Here is a 19942-nt window from a genome sequence, read left to right as displayed (position 1 = left end):
TTTAGTCTAAAATTCCCATTCTACTTGTTTTTGAGCATTCCATCTTGAAGCATGGGGGAAAAGTAAAATTTTAGCGTAAATAGTAGAGATCGGTGAGGGAGGGAAGGAACCTGACCCCCATATACAGGAAACACTTTTTTTCGTAGATGTTATCTTATGATACAGTGTAGTTGAAAAATGGGCACATTTAGATCCAGTGAGTTTAGTAACGAACCAGACTGGACCACAGCAGCATACTTAGCGTATGTTCTAACCGTGCTCACCACAACATTTTATCTCCAGAATGGCAGACAAATAGCCTTACGAGACAGAGGCTAAAACTTGTAGATGTGCGTGCTCGAATAATTCCCTACCAGAACCCTTTCATGCCAATTTTTTTACATCATTGTGTAATAGGGTAACATAAAATGTTACAATATTGTATTGAATGTTGCACAAAAATCATATTATTCAAAATATTAATTACAAATGATGTATTCTAGTATATCAAAATTTTGGACAAAATATTGAGCTCATGGAGCTACAATTGTTTTTGCAAATAATTCTTTCTCTCTATCTAATTTGTGGTCTTAAATTGACCAGAATGACACTTACTCAGTTGCTGCAGGATTATGCGCATTTTCGCCTCACCTGGTATTTGAAATTCAGATGTTATGTGGAAATTTGTTTAACCAAAGGTGGCTGAGCTTGCAGAGTCACACCGTTGACCCCCATTCAAAGTCAAAGGATTGGCAATGTCAGGATTCGAACCCCGTCCGAATGGACATAATATTACAAGTACCAGAATGATGTTCTGAGGTTATGAGACTCCAAGATTTTGAGATTACGGTCAGTTTAATAAGAAACGAAGGCCTTTATGGGGTATCTCGTAATCTCAAGAATATGTTTGAACGTAGTTACGCATAATATTCTAAGTCATTAAAATACAAATATATTAAAGCCGCTATTTTCCTAGGCTATAATTTGAGAGCCTTACTTTACTTGCGTCCCAAATACTTGGGTTTTGTTGTGATAAAATGCAAGTATTTTTAGCTGTAGAAAAAAAAAAGAGATAAGTATCCTACACTTTTGTAACTTTTTGGGTTAATCCAATAACATTACTCTTTAAGCGTGTATCAGAAAAGGAAGCCAAATAATTCCAAATTTTCTGCCCCTTCTGATAAAGTCAAATTTTGAGCCAGTAAATTTATCACACAAACTTTTATGGAAAATTTTAGCCAATAAAAAGAACGAAACGTTCTCGAGCCTCAACATTTCTTACAAGTAAACTTTCTGTTTCTCTGTGGTTTCATCTTTAAATATCACGTATGTCCACTTCCCTAGCTAATTGATGATTTACCTTTTCATTTTTTGTAGCCCGAACACGCCAGGTCTTCGAAACCTTCAGCAAAAAGAAAGCCTTACTGCACTGTTAATGGCAGTCTTAGCTGCGAGGGATAAGCTTGTCACAACTAGGAAAGTTCCAGTGGCCTTAAAAATTGCTCCTGATTTAACAGAAGAGGAAAAAAAGGACATAGTTGAGGTCATTACCCATCCAAAGGTAATTCCAGAAAAGTTTGAAGTAGGGGTAATTAAAAGCAGGACTCGGTTTTCTACTATTTTGTATCCATGAAGTGTTCCACAAAGAAGTGCCTCCAAAGGAAGATACTGTAAGCTATTTGTGGATCAACGATTTTGATTAGTTAATTGTATATCTTCAGTCAATCAAATGACCTTTAGTCGAATTCAAGTTATTCAATTCTTTTTTTATTAGTCTCTGTGCTGTTTATAGCTTACATGTTCGCCCTGGGCTTTATCAAGCTTTTGTTTCTTAAAAACGTAAAATAATGATTCTGTAAAAATCAAAGTAATTTTTTTTAGAACTGCTTTTGGTATTGTATTGATATGTCGTAATATATTCAGCTAATATAGACATTACCCCCGACTAATATAGACATTACCCCCAACCAACATAGACATTACCTCCGACTAATATAGACATAACCTTCGACAAATATAAACATTACCGCCGACTAATATAGACATTACCCCCGACTAATATAGACATTACCCCTGACTAGTACAGACATAACCCCTGACTAATATAGGTATTACCCCCGAATAATATAGACATTACCCCAACTATTATAGACATTACCCCCGATTGACATAGACATTAACGCAGACCAATATAGACTTTACCCCTGATTAATATAGACATTACCCCCGACAAATATAAACTTTACTATATTAATAAATTTTTGTTAATTCTATATTAATATATGTTCTATATTGATATATATTCCTAATATATTTGACCTCCCTGACCTCTAGGTCGACTTCTTTTCTCAAAGGTTGTGTTAATTCAAGTTAGATTAAGTTGATCCATTGTAAAATTAGCAGTGTTGATCTACATGCAAGAATAAATAAAACAGGAATTTCCCTCAAAACTTTTGGATATCCTTGAAATAATTCTACCCAACTTGTCGTAAATAGCAGGAAAAGAAGGCACTTTGCTGTAGGTGATAGTAAATAGCTGTGGATAGATGCATATGGTCATACGTGCCCTCAAGGGGAAAGTTGCTTCACATAATTCTGACGGCCCTCTGTAAAAATTGGAAAACCGTAGCATAAGATGACCTTTTTGTTAATACTTTGGCACTGCAGGACTTCAAGACAACATTAAGTATGCTGCCAGGACCCGTAGATGTAGTCAAGACGCTTCGAATTACGAAGCGTCTTGCTTCGTAAGTATGCTGCCAGGACCCGTAGATGTAGTCAAGACGCTTCGAATTACCATCAAGACGCTTCGAATTACGAAGGACCTTAGGAACAGAGCAGTTCACGCGATCGAGAACAGTTATAGCTCTATCTGGGAAATTGGGAGCTTGATTACCGTCGTCGTCCAGATTCAATGATTCGGCAAAGCGCTTAGAATGAGTTTCGATCTTTGCCTATGGATCCTGTTGATGATGATAAGCCTCTTAAATAGTTGCCCATCAGCTCTTTGCAAAATTATGTTAAAACCTGGTCGCAAATTTCTCCCTATACTAAACTGGAGATTTCCGAATTCCGCGAACTATGTCTTTGCGTGCTTTCATAAAACCAAGCCTGTCCTTTGTGCTCTTTGACAGTAGTCATTGCCTGTGTGTCATAGAGAGTGAGACCCATTAAGAGTAGCCATTGCGTAAGCCATCCCAATCTGCTTTCTCTCATTACCATATTAGTCACTTGTGCTTTGTTGAGGGAGGTAAATGAAGATTTTTAACGCGCAATGATGGCACCATGGTCACTTTTTAAAACGATGGCGTTAATCTTAAAGGAGGCTCGATGATGTGTAAGGAAGAAATCAAGACGAGATGATCTATTTGAGCTATGGTAGTTATTGAATTCAACAAGTTGTTCAAGCCCATGCGAAAGTTATAGATCATACATACTTGACTCCTCCTTGTCAGTACTTTAGCTGCGAAGCCATACGCTGTGATGGACGTTGAAGTCTCCATGGAGTATGGCGGACATAGTGTATTTGTCCGGAATGTAATCGAAGAAGGTTTCAAGGTAGCTAGTAATCTGGTAGGCTATGGGTTATTTATAGTCCCAGTAATCATGACCTTGTTTGAAGGGTTAACCCTATCAGACAGAGCTTCTTCGCCCGCCGAGTTAGGTAAATTCAGAGATGATTATGGCGTATAGCTTGATATAATATGGTAAAGAGTTTGTACTAACGGAGACACCATCTTCTCCATGTCTTGCGCTGTCGGTGTGTACTTGGTCTTGTCTGTTAAGCGTGTACTCTATGATAGCTTCGCTGTTAAGTATATTTTGGTTGAAATTGATCTCCATGATGTACATAATGGATGGTTTGATAGAGTTCGCCAAATATAGAAACTGGTCAAATTTAGCTCTTTGACTTAATGCAATGTTGTGGGCAACTATAAATATGCTCATTTGGATGATCCATGAGTGTGTCAAAGGTTGTGTATTGGAGGTCAGTTTGATTCAAGGCTCGTTTTGGTGAATTATAACCAGCTAAAAGACGTCTTATAGGTTAGTTAGTTCAATAACGGCCAAAGGACTCAATTGATATCAATGGAAGGCCAATGAATATCTCGAATGGGGAACGGAGCCGAAGTACCCTATACCCATCGATAGCATCGGAGGTGGTCTCCCATCATCATTTTTGAGCGATGAGTTTCATACTTTGATTTTTTTTTTTTTTTTTTTTTTTTTTTTTACTTATGATAGCATGCCTAGTTTTTGACATATCCTTTTTTGTACAAATGCCACTGAAATTGTAGACTTTGTCATTTGACAAATATTATCTATAAAACAGTATCAGTATATGTGTAGTATTAAAGCTTAAATAAATAGTTTGAGTTGAGTTGCGGAAGATTTAGTAGAATTTTATAAATGATTAACGAAAGGTAAGTAAGAATCCCAGGATTTGGGATGATCCTGACAACAGAATGTTAATACAGATTTTGTTACCTACCTTCACACGATTCTCACATAACTCATTCGATTGAGGATTATACATTCCGACAAATCTTTCGGAATGTTGACAACTCTGTCGGAATTTTGAGAATCTGAGAATTTGAGAACTTGAGAATTTGGGAATTTTGAGAATTTGAGAATCTCCGACAACTCTGTCGGAATTTTGAGAATTTATAATACCCATCGATAGCATCGGAAGTGGCCCCCATCTCAGTGGCCACCTTCACACGATTCTCACATAACTCATTCGATTGAGGATTATACATTCCGACAACTCTGTCGGAATGTTCTTAAATTTTGAGAATTTATAATACCCATCGATAGCATCGGAAGTGGCCCCCATCATAATTTCTGAGCGATGAGTTTCATTTTTTATTTTATTTTTTTTTTACTTATGATAGTGTGCCTAGTTTTTGACATATCCTTTTTTATCCAATTGCCACTGAAATTGTAGATATTGTCATTTGACAAATATTCTCTATAATACAGTTTTAGTGTATATGTCCTATGAAAGTTTAAATAAAATGCTATTCAGCTTATTATATATTTCCTAGATTAATCTGTATAAATTCTTGACATTCATCAAGACTCTGTATGACAGTGAATTACAAATAAATTTCATTATTTCCGTAGCATCTCAAATTTTGCTGGTTTCTTAATGGCTTATTATGCGTAATTACTATAGTAATTGAAAGTGTGCTTAATTGAGTATTAGGATGTGTATCAGGTAAAGATTATAAAAACTGAAAGATAAAAATATAAAAAGATTCTTTTATTTTGCTAGAATCTTATACCAGAACATAAATCAGAAGTTAACAATAGTGTATAGCAGTCACGTAACCTTGTGTTTTCTTTGTTCTTCTTTTTGTTTTTTATATACCGCTCGTGTTCTCTATAATATTTTTATTTATGTGTTAATTTGTTTAATTTATTTTTTTTCTTCCTTTTTTACCCCGTAGATGAAGGCAGTTGGATGTGAAGGAGAAGTATTTTAACATTTATCAGTTTTTGGAAAAAAAAATTACTTTGCAAATTTATTTGTCTTGTTATAGATTTTGCCCGTTTTTCAATATTTTCGGTTAATTTTTATTAATAACGTAAAGATAGTGTGGTCATAGAAATTGTTTATTTATTATTTATTTGCGTAATTTTATAAACTATTTACTGGAAGTGTCATTTCGATACTCCTTCACATTACCCTGTTAACATACATTGAATACTTTTGTTTAAAATAGTTAAATTTATTAATATCGAAAATTTTCAGTTTTCTAAGAATAGATTGCTCAAAACCTGACGAATTTGGTAAGAAATATGGTTGTTCTAGTGTCCTAACTAAATTTCAACTTAAGTTTGATGCAGTGAAAGCAGCGGATGTGTTGCTTAAACTACCTATTAAAGCAGCAAATTATCTATTTCAGTGTAAAGTCGACGGACTTATAATTAGCAATACCACTGTGTCGCGTCCTGGCTCTCTAGTATCAGACCACAAAACAGAAGTAGGTGGTCTTAGTGGAGCTCCGCTCAAGGATATGTCCACTAAAATGATCAGAGAATTTAAAACAATGACAAAAGGTAAGGCATGCTGGCCTCGTTTCTTCTTTTTTTTTAGAAATACAGTTAGAGCTTCTTTTGTAATTAGAAATTTTGCCCCCCTCTGTATGGGATATTATTTCTATTGAAATAAGAAATTCGAGTCGTCTGACATCCTTTAAGGCTACAGTTAAGAGATTTTTCCTTGCAAAAGAATAGTATGTTTGTATGTATATGTATGTGGCTTATATGCTTGTTTGTAGTACTATGGAAAGTAGAGAAGACTGCCACCTGCTGGCAACAAACCCCTTTGGGGCTTTCTTAGCAGGTACTGCAAAATGTTTTGTATACATTTTTAAACTGAAATTTATCTTATCATTATTATTCTATTTCTTCTGGGGTTGTATCTATTTCTAATAGTGTGAATTAAGGTCTGAAATTAGGATATTCTAGACAACAGTTATTAGTGCAGCTACAGAATTTTGGGCGCTAACAGGAAAAACAAATTTTTTCAGGGACATTGTTTACGCCTTTTTTAGAACAGTGTATAGAGTTCGGATATATAGCGCTATTTTGCATGAACGACTTGCCTTAAATTTTCATAGTATTATGCAGTGGTTTGAATCTATTTGGTAATGGCTCAAATTTGATAGCCTAATGATTATTTAGCGCAGTGTTTAGTGATAAACAGTGCTAACTCGAACCTAATGGGCAAAGGCTCAAATTTAGCGGCTCTGGGAAAGTTGGCTAATGGCTTGAATACCTTGGTTATTATGTAATTAAATAAAAAAAAAAAGTTTTTTTACACTGAAAGTAAGGAGCAGCATTAAAATTTAAAACGAACCGGAATTATTCTGTATATGTGTAGGTTGTCCCCCCTCAATACCTCGCTATTCATGCTAAAGGTTTTTAGCATTTTTATAAAAGCTTCTTATTCTAATTAAATGTGTTTCTGTTTCAGGATTCATACTTAAAAAAATGGGACAAACAGTCAAAATTTAGCGTAAAGAGCGAGGTATTGAGGAGGGAAGCAACCTCCTCATATACGGGATAATCTTTGTTCGTTTTAAGTTATAATGCTGCTCCTTACTTTCTGATGAAAAATTTGTGTTTTTTTTTTCATATTTAATTTCTGATATGTTTTCTAAATAATGCCGAAAAATCTGCCTCCTCTTCCATGAAAAATTCCCTCCTCTCGCGGTAAACTCTTCCGTTGAAAGTTCCTCCCACGTAAAATACCCCCCCCCCCCCACCCCCTTAAAAAATTATATTTTGGGTCATATCCCCCAAAGAAATAGTTATTGAACCTTTTTACTATGTTTAACAAAACGGCTATCTTAAAATTTTTATCGGACGACTTTGGGAAACAGGGGGCGTGAGAGGGGTGCTAGTCGTCTCCCAATCTTTTTGGTCATTTAAAAAGGACACTAGATCTTATAATTTCCGTTTGAATGCACCATGAATACAAAATTCAACATTTTTGGTGATGGGAGCTTGAAATCTCTACACTAGGGCTGTCTGATACGCTGAATCTGATGGTGCAATCTTTATTAAGATTCTTTGACTTTTTTGGGGGTGTTTTCTCACTTTTTCAAAGGTCAGGCAATTTTCCCCATGCTTGTAGCTTTTGATGGGCAGAGCTAAACTTAATGAATCTAGTATATTTGGAATTAGGATTAAAAAAATAATTCTTTTGATGTACACATTGATATTAAAATTAAATTTTAAGAGTTTCATTTACTACTAAAGTCGAGTCGCTCCTTACATACAGATCGTTACCGCGAACTGTATGATGCCTCGAATGCATTGGCTAATTGATCAATATCATGAAAGACCAGCTAAAACAGCTTTGACCTCAGGGGCTCAGAGGGTTATATCTATTTTAGTTTCACTCGATAGCCCTTAAGGAGACAAGAAAAATACTGTAATAAGATTTTAAAGTGATGACTTAATATCTTTCGGGTTTCTGGAGAAGAGGCAAAGCATAAGCTGTGAGGAAGTTGGGAACGAACGCGTTTTTCTTTCTTATTTTCCACAATTAAAAAAAAAATTAAGTGTAAAAGGTCTCAAATTTATTTGATTGATTATTTGGCACTTAATTATTTGCAATTACCATCCAGAACAAGTTAATTGTCTGAATGAACTGCTTCTCAAGAAGTGGTATTTCTATTGTCATAGGTCCATACAAAATTTGGGAATAAGTCCATGAACCAAACTGGGTACTCTGAAGGTGTTCCTACATAAAACTCTTGCTAGTTGTAAGGCTTGAAGGATTATGTGTGGAAGGGCCTTGACTTAAAGAAATTTGACTCAGAACTACCACGAATCATGGGGATCACTTTTTCGAGGCCTACCAGACATTTTTTTTAGGCCTGCCAGACATGGGAGTAGGAGTCTTGAAGCCAAGCTTCAATTTAATTTTTTCTTCATCCTCAAGATTGACACAGATTAGGTATGGGATGACTTTAAGCAGTGCGTGGTTTGATCTTTTTTAAAGGCTTTTACCCTTAAAAAGTAGGAAACGGGGCAGGAATTTGAAGGGAACCAACTTAGGTGATAATTAGATCATTACCTGTTTCATTCACCTAGAATAACTGAAATATTACTTCCTTTGAGGCCGTCCCGACTTACCATTACCATGAGCTATTCATTAATAGTGTATCTGAGTAGTTCAAGCATAGTAACGGAAAGAATGTATATCAGTAAGGGAGACTAAAAAATTAAGATATATTCACTTAGTAGCTGTTAAAATGATTGAAACTTGTCAAACAAATTCCCATAATGGAACTTGCTTGTTTCGGAAATAAAATGTTTAGCAGGGTATAAATAAGCTCTCAAAAAAGTGCATCTCAAGTTGATACTGGAAGGGTGATCTTTACTTGTTTTGTTGCATATTTTTTAATTATTCTGGCGGTACAAATTGTTTGTAATTTACCTTGAAGCGGGATAAGGTAAAAATGGACTGTATAGTGCAAAACTTTCTACCAAAAGAAGAAAGTCAAGTCGTTTCTAAATTTATGCTTTTTGAACAAAATAATGTAAAAACCTGAAAGTTATTATCGTGTCCGAAACTGACGCCTTTAGATGAAATCCCTCATGATAAGATGTTATCTTATTTTGTCGTAAAAAAACAATGAAGTGACTTCGGTAAAAGGATAAAAATAAAAATTGATTTGATGAAGATCGGTATTTTTAAAAAGTCGGTAAATCGATACAATGAGGGAATCGGTGAAAAATTGGTATTGATAAAAAAAAATGGCAAAAGATCGATTTGGTATTGATTCGGGTAAGGGCTAAATAAAAAAGGTCACAGTCAGTTCTTTTAAGGGGTGACAAGTAATTGTATTAGCCCTTGCATAGATAATGAATCTTTTCTTTTCAATTATTGTGAGAGATAAAAAATGTCTAAGTTCCAGTACTAAATCTAGGTTTTGGTAAGAATTAAACAAAAAAAAAAACAAGTTTTTTTAACTGAAAGTAAGGAGCGACATTAAAACTTAAAACGAACAGAAATTACTTCGTATATGAAAGGGGCTGTTCCCTCCTCAACACCCCGCTCTTTACGCTAAAGTTTGACTCTTTCTCTCAACTCTACTTTTTAAAACAGTAAACAATTTTAGCGTAAAGAGCGGGGTGCTGAGGAGGGAACAGTCCCTTTCATAGGAGGAGGCCTAGTTGCCCTCCAATTTTTGGTTATTTGAAAATGCAACTAGATTCTTATATTTTTTACGAACGTTTTTGTTAGTAATAAACATACTTACCTTACGAATTAACATACGTAACGAACTTCTATATTTGTGTATTTTTATTACGTATATGAAGGGGTTCGCCCCCTCGTCAATACCTCGCTCTTTACAGTAAAGCTTGAATTGTGTCCCGAATCTTTGAGAATGACCCCTGAATCACAAATGCCGCAGAATAAATAGTTGAAATTACTAAAAATACTTGAGCGTAAAGAGCAAGGTAATGATGAGGAGACGAAGCCTTATATACGTAATATTTTATATTTTTTTAAGTTTTAATGCTGCTTATCCCTTCCAGTTGAAAAAAATATTTTTTTTAATTTTTTTTTTAATAATGCTAGAAAATCCTGCGCCCCCCTTCATGGAAATTCTCTTCCCTCATGATAAATACCTCTATGGAAAGATCCTCCCACATAACCCCCTCACCCCGACCCACCCTCACCCCAGAGCGAAAAAGTTCCCCTGGAAACGTCTGTACACTTCGTAATAACCATTACTATATTTAAACAATGGTCAAAATTTGACCTAAGTCGTCCCCAAAGACATAGATATTAGATTTTCGACTAAGCTGAACAGAATGGCTATTTCAAAATTTTGATTCGATGACTTTGGAGAAAAAATGTGCGTGGGAGGGGGCCTAGGTGCCCTCCAATTTTGTGGTTACTCAAAAAGGGCAATAGAACTTTTAATTTCTGTTAGAATGAGCCCTCTCGCGATATTCTAGGACCACTGGGTTGTCACGATCACCCCTGGGAAAGAAAAAAACAGACAAACAAACAAATAAACACGCATTCGTGATCTGTCTTCTGGCAAAAAAAAAACACAAAATTTCACATTTTTCTAGATAGGAGCTTAAAACTTCTACAGTAGGGTTCTCTGATACGATCAATCTGATGGTGTGATTTTCGTTAAGATTCTATGACTTTTAGGGGCGTTTTCCCCTATTTTCTAAAATAAGGCAAATATTCTCAGGCTCGTAACTTTTGATGGGTAAGACTAAACTTGATGAAACTTATATATTTAAAATCAGCATTAAAGAACGATTCTTTTGATGTAACTATTGTTATCAAAATTCCGTTTTTTAGAGTTTCGGTTACTATTAAGCCGGATCGCTCCTTACTACAGTTCGTTACCACGAACTGTTTGATTGAGTCCGCAGTCCAATCACTGTGCTAGATTTGGAAACGAAGCAAGCTTTTGTAATTTTTAAATTCTTTCATTGATATCTGGAACTTATTGGAGAAAAAATGTTGTTTTCTACAAGTTTTGCTTGACCAAGGCCAAGAGAGCGCTAAAACCCGATTAAGCCCCGCCAAAATTTATTGTAGATCCAACCATACTCTTAGAAGAGGTTGTTTTCCCATTGAGCGTTGCGAGTTTGAATTTGCTTTATTAATTCTGATTCTTTTGAATGAACGTGAATTGCGTGGGGCAACTGCGTGATATATCATTTAGAGTTGAGTTGCCAATTCTGTGTTAGGAAGTTTAATAATTATAGGTAAAATACCGATTATTGGAGTTGGTGGAATTTCGACAGCAGAAGATGTAATAGAGAAATTGGAAGCTGGAGCCACGGCAGTACAACTTTATTCAGCATTCACTCTCAAAGGTCCATTCGTAGCCAAGGAAATTAATTCGTCTCTTTCTGAGCTATTAAAGTAAGTCTCTACTTAAAGAAAAGGACAATACATTCTTCGTCTCAGCATTCTCACCTGTTGATGCTTTGTAAGGATGGTGCCACAGGCCTGTCTTAGGTTTGACCTTGTTTAGTCACCCATAAGACAACTACTGGATGACTCTTATTCAAATAGGTTGGATCAAAAGAAGTAGGGAAATTTACGCTTCTAAATTCTGGCTTTATTTTATAAAACTACATTATCAAATGTTTAAGATCCCGTGCTCCTCCCTCAAATTCGAAGGAAATAAAGTTCTCTCTATCTTATCTGTCCAGTTAGTTTTTGCTCAAAGAATTAAAAATACATTCTTAGTGTTAGTATTCTATACATGTTCTTGGGTAGAATTATTGAATCAACAAAAACCTTTAAGAAGGCCAAAGGCCTGTTCCAGGTGTGACTTTTCGTAGTTACCCACAAGTGAACTTTTGACCCTGTCTGTACATTTTTAGGCCCTTAGTCTGTGATAACTACCATTGTACTAGGTTTGACAAAATATTTATGTAGACGACACGTAAAAACAATCATAAGAATAGTATCCGGATATAAAACCACACTTTTTTTTATTTTAGCTTCCTCTCCTTCGATATTTTTCAGGATTATATCTCAAAAGTCTATTTATAGAAAAGGATTTGAATCCATCTTGAGGGAGGTTAGCTTAGGTGAGTGAGTGAGGTATTAAAGCAAGGTTCTACTTTATGAAAAGCTCAGTGTTCTGTTCTCAGCTTTCTATTAGAGTGGGAGGAGGATGGAGTTAGTAGGTGGGTATCCACAGGACCAACCAACATGTGCCCTGTCTGTACATTCAGTTTTGTTGTTCCTTAAAAGTAGTGTTCTGTGATGGCTTTAAAACTAAAATTGGCTTACAAAGGAAAACTCTTACAGAAAAAGATAAGGAATTTCAATAATTGTGACACGTGATTCTTAAAAAAAATTTCGTATTTAGGAAAGTACTGACAAGAAATTGTAGTTTCGTGTTTTAAGCGCCTTCCACCAAGCTAATTCCTTAATTTTTAGAAACAGATGAAATTGTGACGGCTCTAGTTATCAGCTGTATGGAAGATGTGATCCCCACGAACATTGTCCAGTTGCATCTGTTGGTGTGTTCCGCGTTGAGTCATTATAATTAATATTAATAAAAGGCGGGGCTTCGTAACGTTCTTTTGAGTTTATTCATTCTTAATTACCGTCTGGACCATGAACATCTTATTTAGGCACGTAATTTGAAAACTCGAAGCGTTGGTAACAAGATACTAATCTGACAACACGTGTATGCAAGGACTTTTCCAGTCAAAAAGCTAATCAACTTTTGATTAATCAACTTTGACTAATCAATACTAATCTTTACTTTTAAGTTGTAAGGGCTCTAGAAGAATTTAAGGGAATATACATTCTTACACATAAATCGCGAGATTTGCTTGGATTAGTATGAAAACACTTTCGCATAATCTCAACACCAGAATCAGCTTCCAGGACATACTGTAGGTTACTGCAGCTGATTCCGAACTCCGGGTCCCATGCCACGGAGCAGAAATCAATGCCACTGCATGACTCATGATTTAATTCATCTTTTTTGGATTGCTATGGTAAGGCATTTTGCATAGTTTTTTCACTGAAATAAAATTCTGGGTCCTGTGGTGGGATGCTGTGGCTGAAATCCAACTCCGGGTCCAGTATTACCAAGCAGCGGCCAATCCCATTCTGCAATTCAGGATTATCCTCTCCTTCTTGTTTGGATTTTCGTAAAGGCAATTTCGCATAATCTCATCGTCGGAATCGTATTCTGGTAAATATATTAATTGCAGTATTCTGTAACAGAATTTTTTTCAACTTTCTATTCAAAATTTGGCGACTTGATACAGATGCCAGTAAAAAAAAAGATAATCATTATTAATTATAAACGCAAAGATGAACGCTTCCTTTGTTGTGGTCGTATTGTGAGGCGGGGCATTGCTGGGGAGCAGGACAGCGCCGCAAGAGAGCAGTCCTCGTCGACGATTTTGAATAGTGAACCTAAGCTTTAAGTAAGTATGACGGCACTAAACCCCTAAGGTCCAAACCGGCGGTACTAATCTCTGTTTCGTGGCCCTTCAGCCAGGAACTGCAATGGGGGGCTGGGGGCCAGCCATCTTGTGCTTTCGCACATTCTTCCTGCTTACCTTCCCCAGACTTCTCCAGGTACCCATTTACAGCTGGGTTTACTCGACTGAGCTTACAAAGTCACTTCAATTTTAATATTAACAGGAAATAGAAATTAACAGGAATTTTTTTGTTAATATATTAACAGGAAATACTAGTGACTCGTTCAATGATCAGGCAGGAGAGTTCTTTGAGGCTCGGATCCAAAAGCCGCTATCACAACCTGACAAATGTTTACATGTTAAAAGTATGTTGAAAAGTAAACAAAATACTCATGCTTTAGCTTGTGGTACAATAATAATGTTAATGGTATTTGTTAGCTCTAAAATCTCTTTTGGGCAATTGTTAATACAAAATACAACAACATTAAATTTAAAAACAAAGACACACCCTTAATTCCAAATTAATATATAAATAAATTGAGAGAATGGTGCAATGCACGTCCATGTAATTAAATTTTCTCTTGCTCCATTGAAAAGGATTCTTATTTTGAAAGCCTTGTAATTTCTTTGGTTACAGAATTTGACAGAAACAAAAACTTTAAGCAGAACGGAATTCAGGGGTGACTGGCAGGATGTTGGCCTCCTGCGGCTTAACGCTGCTTCGAGATGGCGGTGATAAAATTGCTCATGGATTTTTCTCAATGTTTTTTTTATTTTAAAATAAAAGATTCCTTTGAAGAGGTTTGTCAAATGCTGTTGAGTACATTAGTCTTTTGACTTTTTTTAGTTTGATTTTGTTCTAGAGAATTGTTTTGGGACTACGATTTAAAATGGTACTAATTTTGTTTACTGCTCTTTTAGGAAGTCATCAGAAGTGAAGGTTTTGCCATAAGAATTCCCTGTCTAAAGCTGAAATTTGATCACGCTCATTTTGATTTTCTTCTTGTTTATCGCTTATATTTGTTAGTAATGTTTCTTACAATAAAACACTTTACAATTATCTAAAACATAGACGAGTTGTTAGAGCTAGAACGAAACCATGATATGTATATTGACTAAAATCAGGGGAAGTGGGGATCGTCTCCCCTTCAAGTGATTGCAGTTTCAACTTACATTTATACAAGTCTGTCAACCGATAAGAAGGCGACTGCCCCTTCCACTGATTTTCAGATTAACATTTTTCGAATCTGTCGAGAAAAAGAACAAAGAGTGTCATCAAAGTTCTACTCAATGCATCTATCGAGGGAACAAAAGACAATCTAGTGAGCTTTATAACAAGCAAAATTTTAGACACTAATGGAATATTATTTTGTCTAGCTTGTAATGGAATAGTATATAGTCTAGTTTATGCCTTTAGTTCTTTTTTTTAATACAATTATTTGAAATTAATATCATATTAGGAATTTTTTTTTCTCTGTTTAAACCTAAGAAATGTTACCCTTACAGCCTTGCATATTAAATAGCCGCGTTCAGCAACATTTCACATATCATTTCATTTACATATCATTACATTTACACATTAATTACATTTACACATTTCACAACATTTCACGTTCAAGTATATTTATAAAAGCAACCAAAACAAGTTAAAAAGTGGTTTGTAACACTTTGATTAACTAAGCACTGGATCATAACAGCAGAACATTCAGTCATTAAGGCTGTCTTCAACAAGATCTGCTGACAAATCTAGCGGCTCTCGTTCAGACCCAGACTCTGATTCAGATGACCGTACAATTCCGTTACAAGCTAAACTTTAGACGCTAATGGAATAGTATTTTAAGATATTATTTTTGGGCAACTTTAAAAACCTCAAATTGCAGTCTACTACTACTGCTATTAATTTATTACTGAAACATCATTACATCATTACAATTTATTACTGGTGCCTGAGGCCAACATAGCTGCGTACGCTCCTCCTCCATCCTAATTTGCTCTAAGCTTTTCTATTTGTATCCTCCCATGAAATTCTAAAATCCTAAACATTTTTTTTATAATATCTTCCCACCCCATTTGGGGATGTCCTACTGTTCGTTTGAAAGGGGATAGATAGCCAAAAGCACTTTACCATAAAAAGAAGCCTTATGCGGCTTCATAAACCTCAAATTTTTATAGTTGGTGAAAAATTACTGTTGAAAAGCGTAAATAGAAAGCTGCCAAAGAGTGCTGTCAGGGAGGGCAGAGGTAACAGCAAAACTGAACGCCACTTTCGGTTTTAAAACCCGTCCGCTTTCGGTTATATTAAATAATCCTTCGAAATAAAGGAACTTATAATAGTCAAAATAGTTTCCGATTCTAAACAAATATCTGATCCAAATAATGACAAACAGAATGTTGTGTATTGACGTGTATTCAAATTATATAAATACTGTACAAAAAACAATTAAAGCTTTAATAATAAGGCACAAAATAAAGGTACGCAATTCTTTGGAAGTATCAGTTAACCTAACCGTCTTTAACCAAGATTTATACAAGTATAACTAGATGTTCAATAATAGGGGTATACAGTTAAAAAGATATCCACTAAAATTGTTCTAATGCATCATCCTAAACATTTGCTTCCCTGCGGTGAGATAACCCAGTATGAGGAATATTATCTATTGACCTTGTTGCAGGTATTCATTTCCCTTATTCCCTTATCCCCCTTATTTCCCTTAATTTACTTTTTTATGATATTTCCTCATTTTCCTTTTTAGTTTGTGCTTTCTTTTTGCTTTTTCTTTTCTTTTCCCCCTTGTTTTCTTTTTTTTTCTTTTTTTGCTCTTGGATTGTTTAATAAATGAACCTATCTATTAATTTTAATGGAATTATAAAACGTATCTATTGTATGGAACCATCTAAAAAACGCAAGACGTTGACACAAAGTCATTTACGCTAAGGACGAGTATGATTTTTTTTCGATCATTTCCTTCAAACGAAATAATATTTTTAATTTAACCTTTTTTTCCTTGTCAAATTCTCACAGAAAACTGATGCAAATGGTCGATATTGAAGTGATTAAAACTTACTAGTTGGATATTACACATTCTGATTATCAATAGTCAAATAAAATGCTATACAAATACTTGTTACAAACTTATGGGCATGGTCAAAGGAGTGTTCAGCCCTTGCAAATGAGTATACCAATGTTGACTCCAGAAAGTAGTATAAATTAAAAACGAAGACTTCCGTACGGGAACTATCCAGACTTTCACTATGGATGTTAAGACGTTCAGATACGATTAACAGCACAACAATAAATCATACACATATTAAATAAATTAACCGAACAAGATTTGTATTTAGAAATTCAGAAATGTGCAAAACATAGTAACTTGCAACGTGCGACAAGGTCTTTTTTTATGTATATACAGTTTAAAAACATATTTTAGGAAATGATTTGGAAAGAGTATCTTAAGTATAATAGCTATTATTTAAAAAAATTTCATCTCCTATTACAACATTGGAAACAGTAAACAACTTGATATGCTTATTAAGTTATAGAATTTGGTACTTATGATAGTAGGGAAAAATATTCCAAAGTTACAAAAATACAAGTTTAAACTAGAATTCAAGTTAAACTAAGAGTAAAAACTTAATTGAAATAATTAATAGGTAAAAACTATGTACATATATATATATATATATATATATATATATATATATATATATATTATATATATATTAGGAAACATAAACAAATATAACAATCGTGAGTAAATAAACTCTCAAAGTTAACAGAAGACTAAAAAGGTAAAGTAAATAGATAAAAGCAAATAGAAAATTTCTCATATGATATTATTAGAGTTTAAAAGCTCTATGTCAAAGAGGATGATTTTTCTTTTTAGAATTCCGCTTCGTTATTTACAAGAGGAAATTAAAAAGCACTTAATGAGTAAAAACTTGAGAAATGGGGCTAGAGGGAATACTCGTATCCCCTGTTACATCACTAAAATCATCCCTCCCTCTTCCACATGGAATGTAAGCAATGTCTGTAAAAGAAGCAGAGACACCTCTCAGTTGCTGCATACTTCTATGATCACCATTTATGTATGGGAAAGTTAGCGAGTGTCTGTGGCCATACGTTGGATTAACAGCGCAAGTTGGCCTCCGTGGAGCAGAATATTGACGCTGGATGGGTATTTCATAACCATTATTATCTAAAAGTTCCAAATACTTGGGGAATGCTGATTGACTGGAAGATGGTTCGTTGGATATAGTAGAAACTTCACCTACAATAAACATAAATATAATCAACACAAATTATTTAATGTTTATATAAATGAAAAGTATTTATACCTAAAATACCGTCTGAAGCAAAACTATCAAAAGAGAGCTCATGTCTCTCAATCATCCAGGATACCGTTTGCGGTAAGATGACTCATTTTTCTTGCATATGATTGCACTAATACTACAAAAAAAACAACTTTATTTTTACTGCTTTTTAGATTTAATCCAAGTAAAAGTTATGTCTTTAAATACTTTTTTAGTCTAGATTTTTTAAAGGTTCGCTCAATTTAAGGTATGAATTTAAGCTAAATTGAAGTCTCATCAATTCAACTTCTACGTTGTGTAGTTAAAAATAAATAAAAGTATAATGGCTTTCTATATTTGGAATTCAGAAACGAAGATTCCGAAGTCTCTTGAAACTCCTCTCCTAATTGCTGATGACTGAATATTTTTACCTACCCCCCTTCCCTGTATGCATCAAGATACTTCGTAAATGCTATTTCGTAAAATATACTCACAAACAATAAATTTAACATACTACATTGGTGTAAAATTGCAATTGCATACTGAAATGTTAGTAACAGCAGATCAGTGGCATAGCCAGGATTATAGTACAGGGTGGTTTTAACTTATTTCATGGGGTAGGCTAAGAAGGGGGCTGTCAACTTAAGTAAGTCTTTTTACACCAATTAAATAATCAAAAAGTACATATCGTTAACTAGCTTTCCATATTTCGGCGGTATATAACCTCCAATTCTCATTCTGACAACAGTGCTGGAACAAACGCATTGCTAAGCTTGATTTTTGGAAAACCTTACATTAAAATTTTTTAAGATTTGTGCCTTCTATGCAAATCGTGCTCCAAAAATCACGAACTTATCAAAAAGTAAAGCATAGGCGAGATATTAATAAATTATAGAACCAGAGTACCTCCCCTACCTTGAGTGAAAAGCCTAGTGTTATCGACTTGTTGGTATATCGTAAATTATGCAATAGTCCTAATTCAATGACAGGGGAACAAAATGTCCCAGAAAACTGTACAAGGTCTTTTGGCAATTTTCAACTCATTCAGCAGTAGGATCTTTTGATTGGCTTTTTCCGTTTTTTACAGTATCCTTTCACATTGATCTGCTTCATTGCTTTCATCTTTTCATTGTTATTACATTCTTCTGTCAAATTTTACTCAAAAAGTATATAGGGTTTCTTTATATTTTTATAAGCCAATTGTTATAGTACCAACAAGCTTTTACAGCAGTGCATCGTAAATACTTCTCGCACAGTGAGTGCCCAAGACCAAAGAGCGTAACTGAAAGTATTTCAGAATATAATTTATTGCGCATCTAGAGGTCCTATACTGACTCCTCATCCAATAAGCTTCTTTGCAAAGACGTGTACCTACTTCAATAAACAATTGCTCTTTTTTTTTTTTTTTTTTTGCAATGTTGCTCCTCTGAAAAACAAAATTTGACCTCCCGTAAAACAATGAAAATCTTAGATAAGCTATCTTGTTTTTGGAAAAAAAAATGGCTTTGTAGGGCACATATATTTTTTTTAGGCCTGTACGATACTTATATATTATTTCCTAGGCATAATAACTAACTCCCATTGCTAACAACTCAATGCAGTACTAAGCCATTTCAGGCCAACATGAGCACGCTTCTCCTCCGTCCCAGTCTATTAAAAGCTTTCCTCTTTACCCCTTCGCAAGAGGTTCCAATTTCTGTAAATCTTTTCTTACGATCTTCTCCCAACCCATTCAGAGACGATCTGATTTTCATTTGGCCCTAGATGGATGGCAGCAAAGGACAATCTTTGGTAATCTGCCATCTTTCATCCACAAAACGTGTCCTAGCCATGTCAACCTTTCTCGTATTTTAGCCCTAGAAAGCGAAATAGAACCACATTTTCGTACAGGCTGCTGTTTGAAATACGGTAAGCCAAACTGGTACCCAAAATAATGTTTAGACAACTTATTGAAAAACAACTAAAAAATCCTCCACAGTCGTTCAGAGTGCCCACGTTTCAGGTCCATACTTAACCACTGTCATCACTCTAGCTTCCAACATTCTAATCTTGATTACCAGACTTATCTTGTCAGTTTTATTGGTTGCCATTTTGTCAATTTTTTTATCTTTTTTTGTTTTGTTTTTTCTTCTTTTTCATTTATTTTTTCATGTTTATTTTTCTTTTTCATTTCTTTTTTCTTCTTTTTTGGCCACGCTGCTATTTTTATAAG

General features: G+C 34.8%; 2 protein-coding genes across 4 annotated transcripts in view; one reads left to right on the top strand and one right to left on the bottom strand.

Annotated features, from left to right (window-relative positions):
• LOC136043988 (dihydroorotate dehydrogenase (quinone), mitochondrial-like) overlaps window positions 1-14507 on the top strand; it is a 33272-nt gene extending 18765 nt beyond the window's left edge. Inside the window, exons 5-8 of one of the 2 annotated variants that reach the window (XM_065729075.1) lie at window positions 1357-1540; window positions 5892-6045; window positions 11245-11404; window positions 14362-14507. In XM_065729075.1, coding sequence (XP_065585147.1) covers window positions 1357-1540; window positions 5892-6045; window positions 11245-11404; window positions 14362-14392 — 529 coding nt within the window. In that variant the 3' untranslated portion in view covers window positions 14393-14507. Of the gene's footprint in view, window positions 1-1356; window positions 1541-5891; window positions 6046-11244; window positions 11409-14361 lie in introns of both variants that reach the window. The other variant, XM_065729076.1, reaches the window with a different exon arrangement.
• A 2662-nt stretch (window positions 14508-17169) lies between these two features.
• The window catches only part of LOC136043987 (proto-oncogene tyrosine-protein kinase ROS-like), a 132671-nt gene continuing 129898 nt past the window's right edge, over window positions 17170-19942 (bottom strand). For both annotated transcript variants that reach the window (XM_065729073.1, XM_065729074.1), the window contains one exon: window positions 17170-17708. In XM_065729073.1, coding sequence (XP_065585145.1) covers window positions 17365-17708 — 344 coding nt within the window. In that variant the 3' untranslated portion in view covers window positions 17170-17364. The remainder of the gene's footprint in view (window positions 17709-19942) is intronic.

Source organism: Artemia franciscana, chromosome 2 (genome assembly GCF_032884065.1).
Source record: "Artemia franciscana chromosome 2, ASM3288406v1, whole genome shotgun sequence".
NCBI classification, from domain to species: Eukaryota; Metazoa; Arthropoda; class Branchiopoda; order Anostraca; family Artemiidae; genus Artemia; species Artemia franciscana.
The sequence above is the reverse complement of the archived record's forward strand: the minus strand, read 5'-3'. Positions and strand labels throughout refer to the sequence as shown.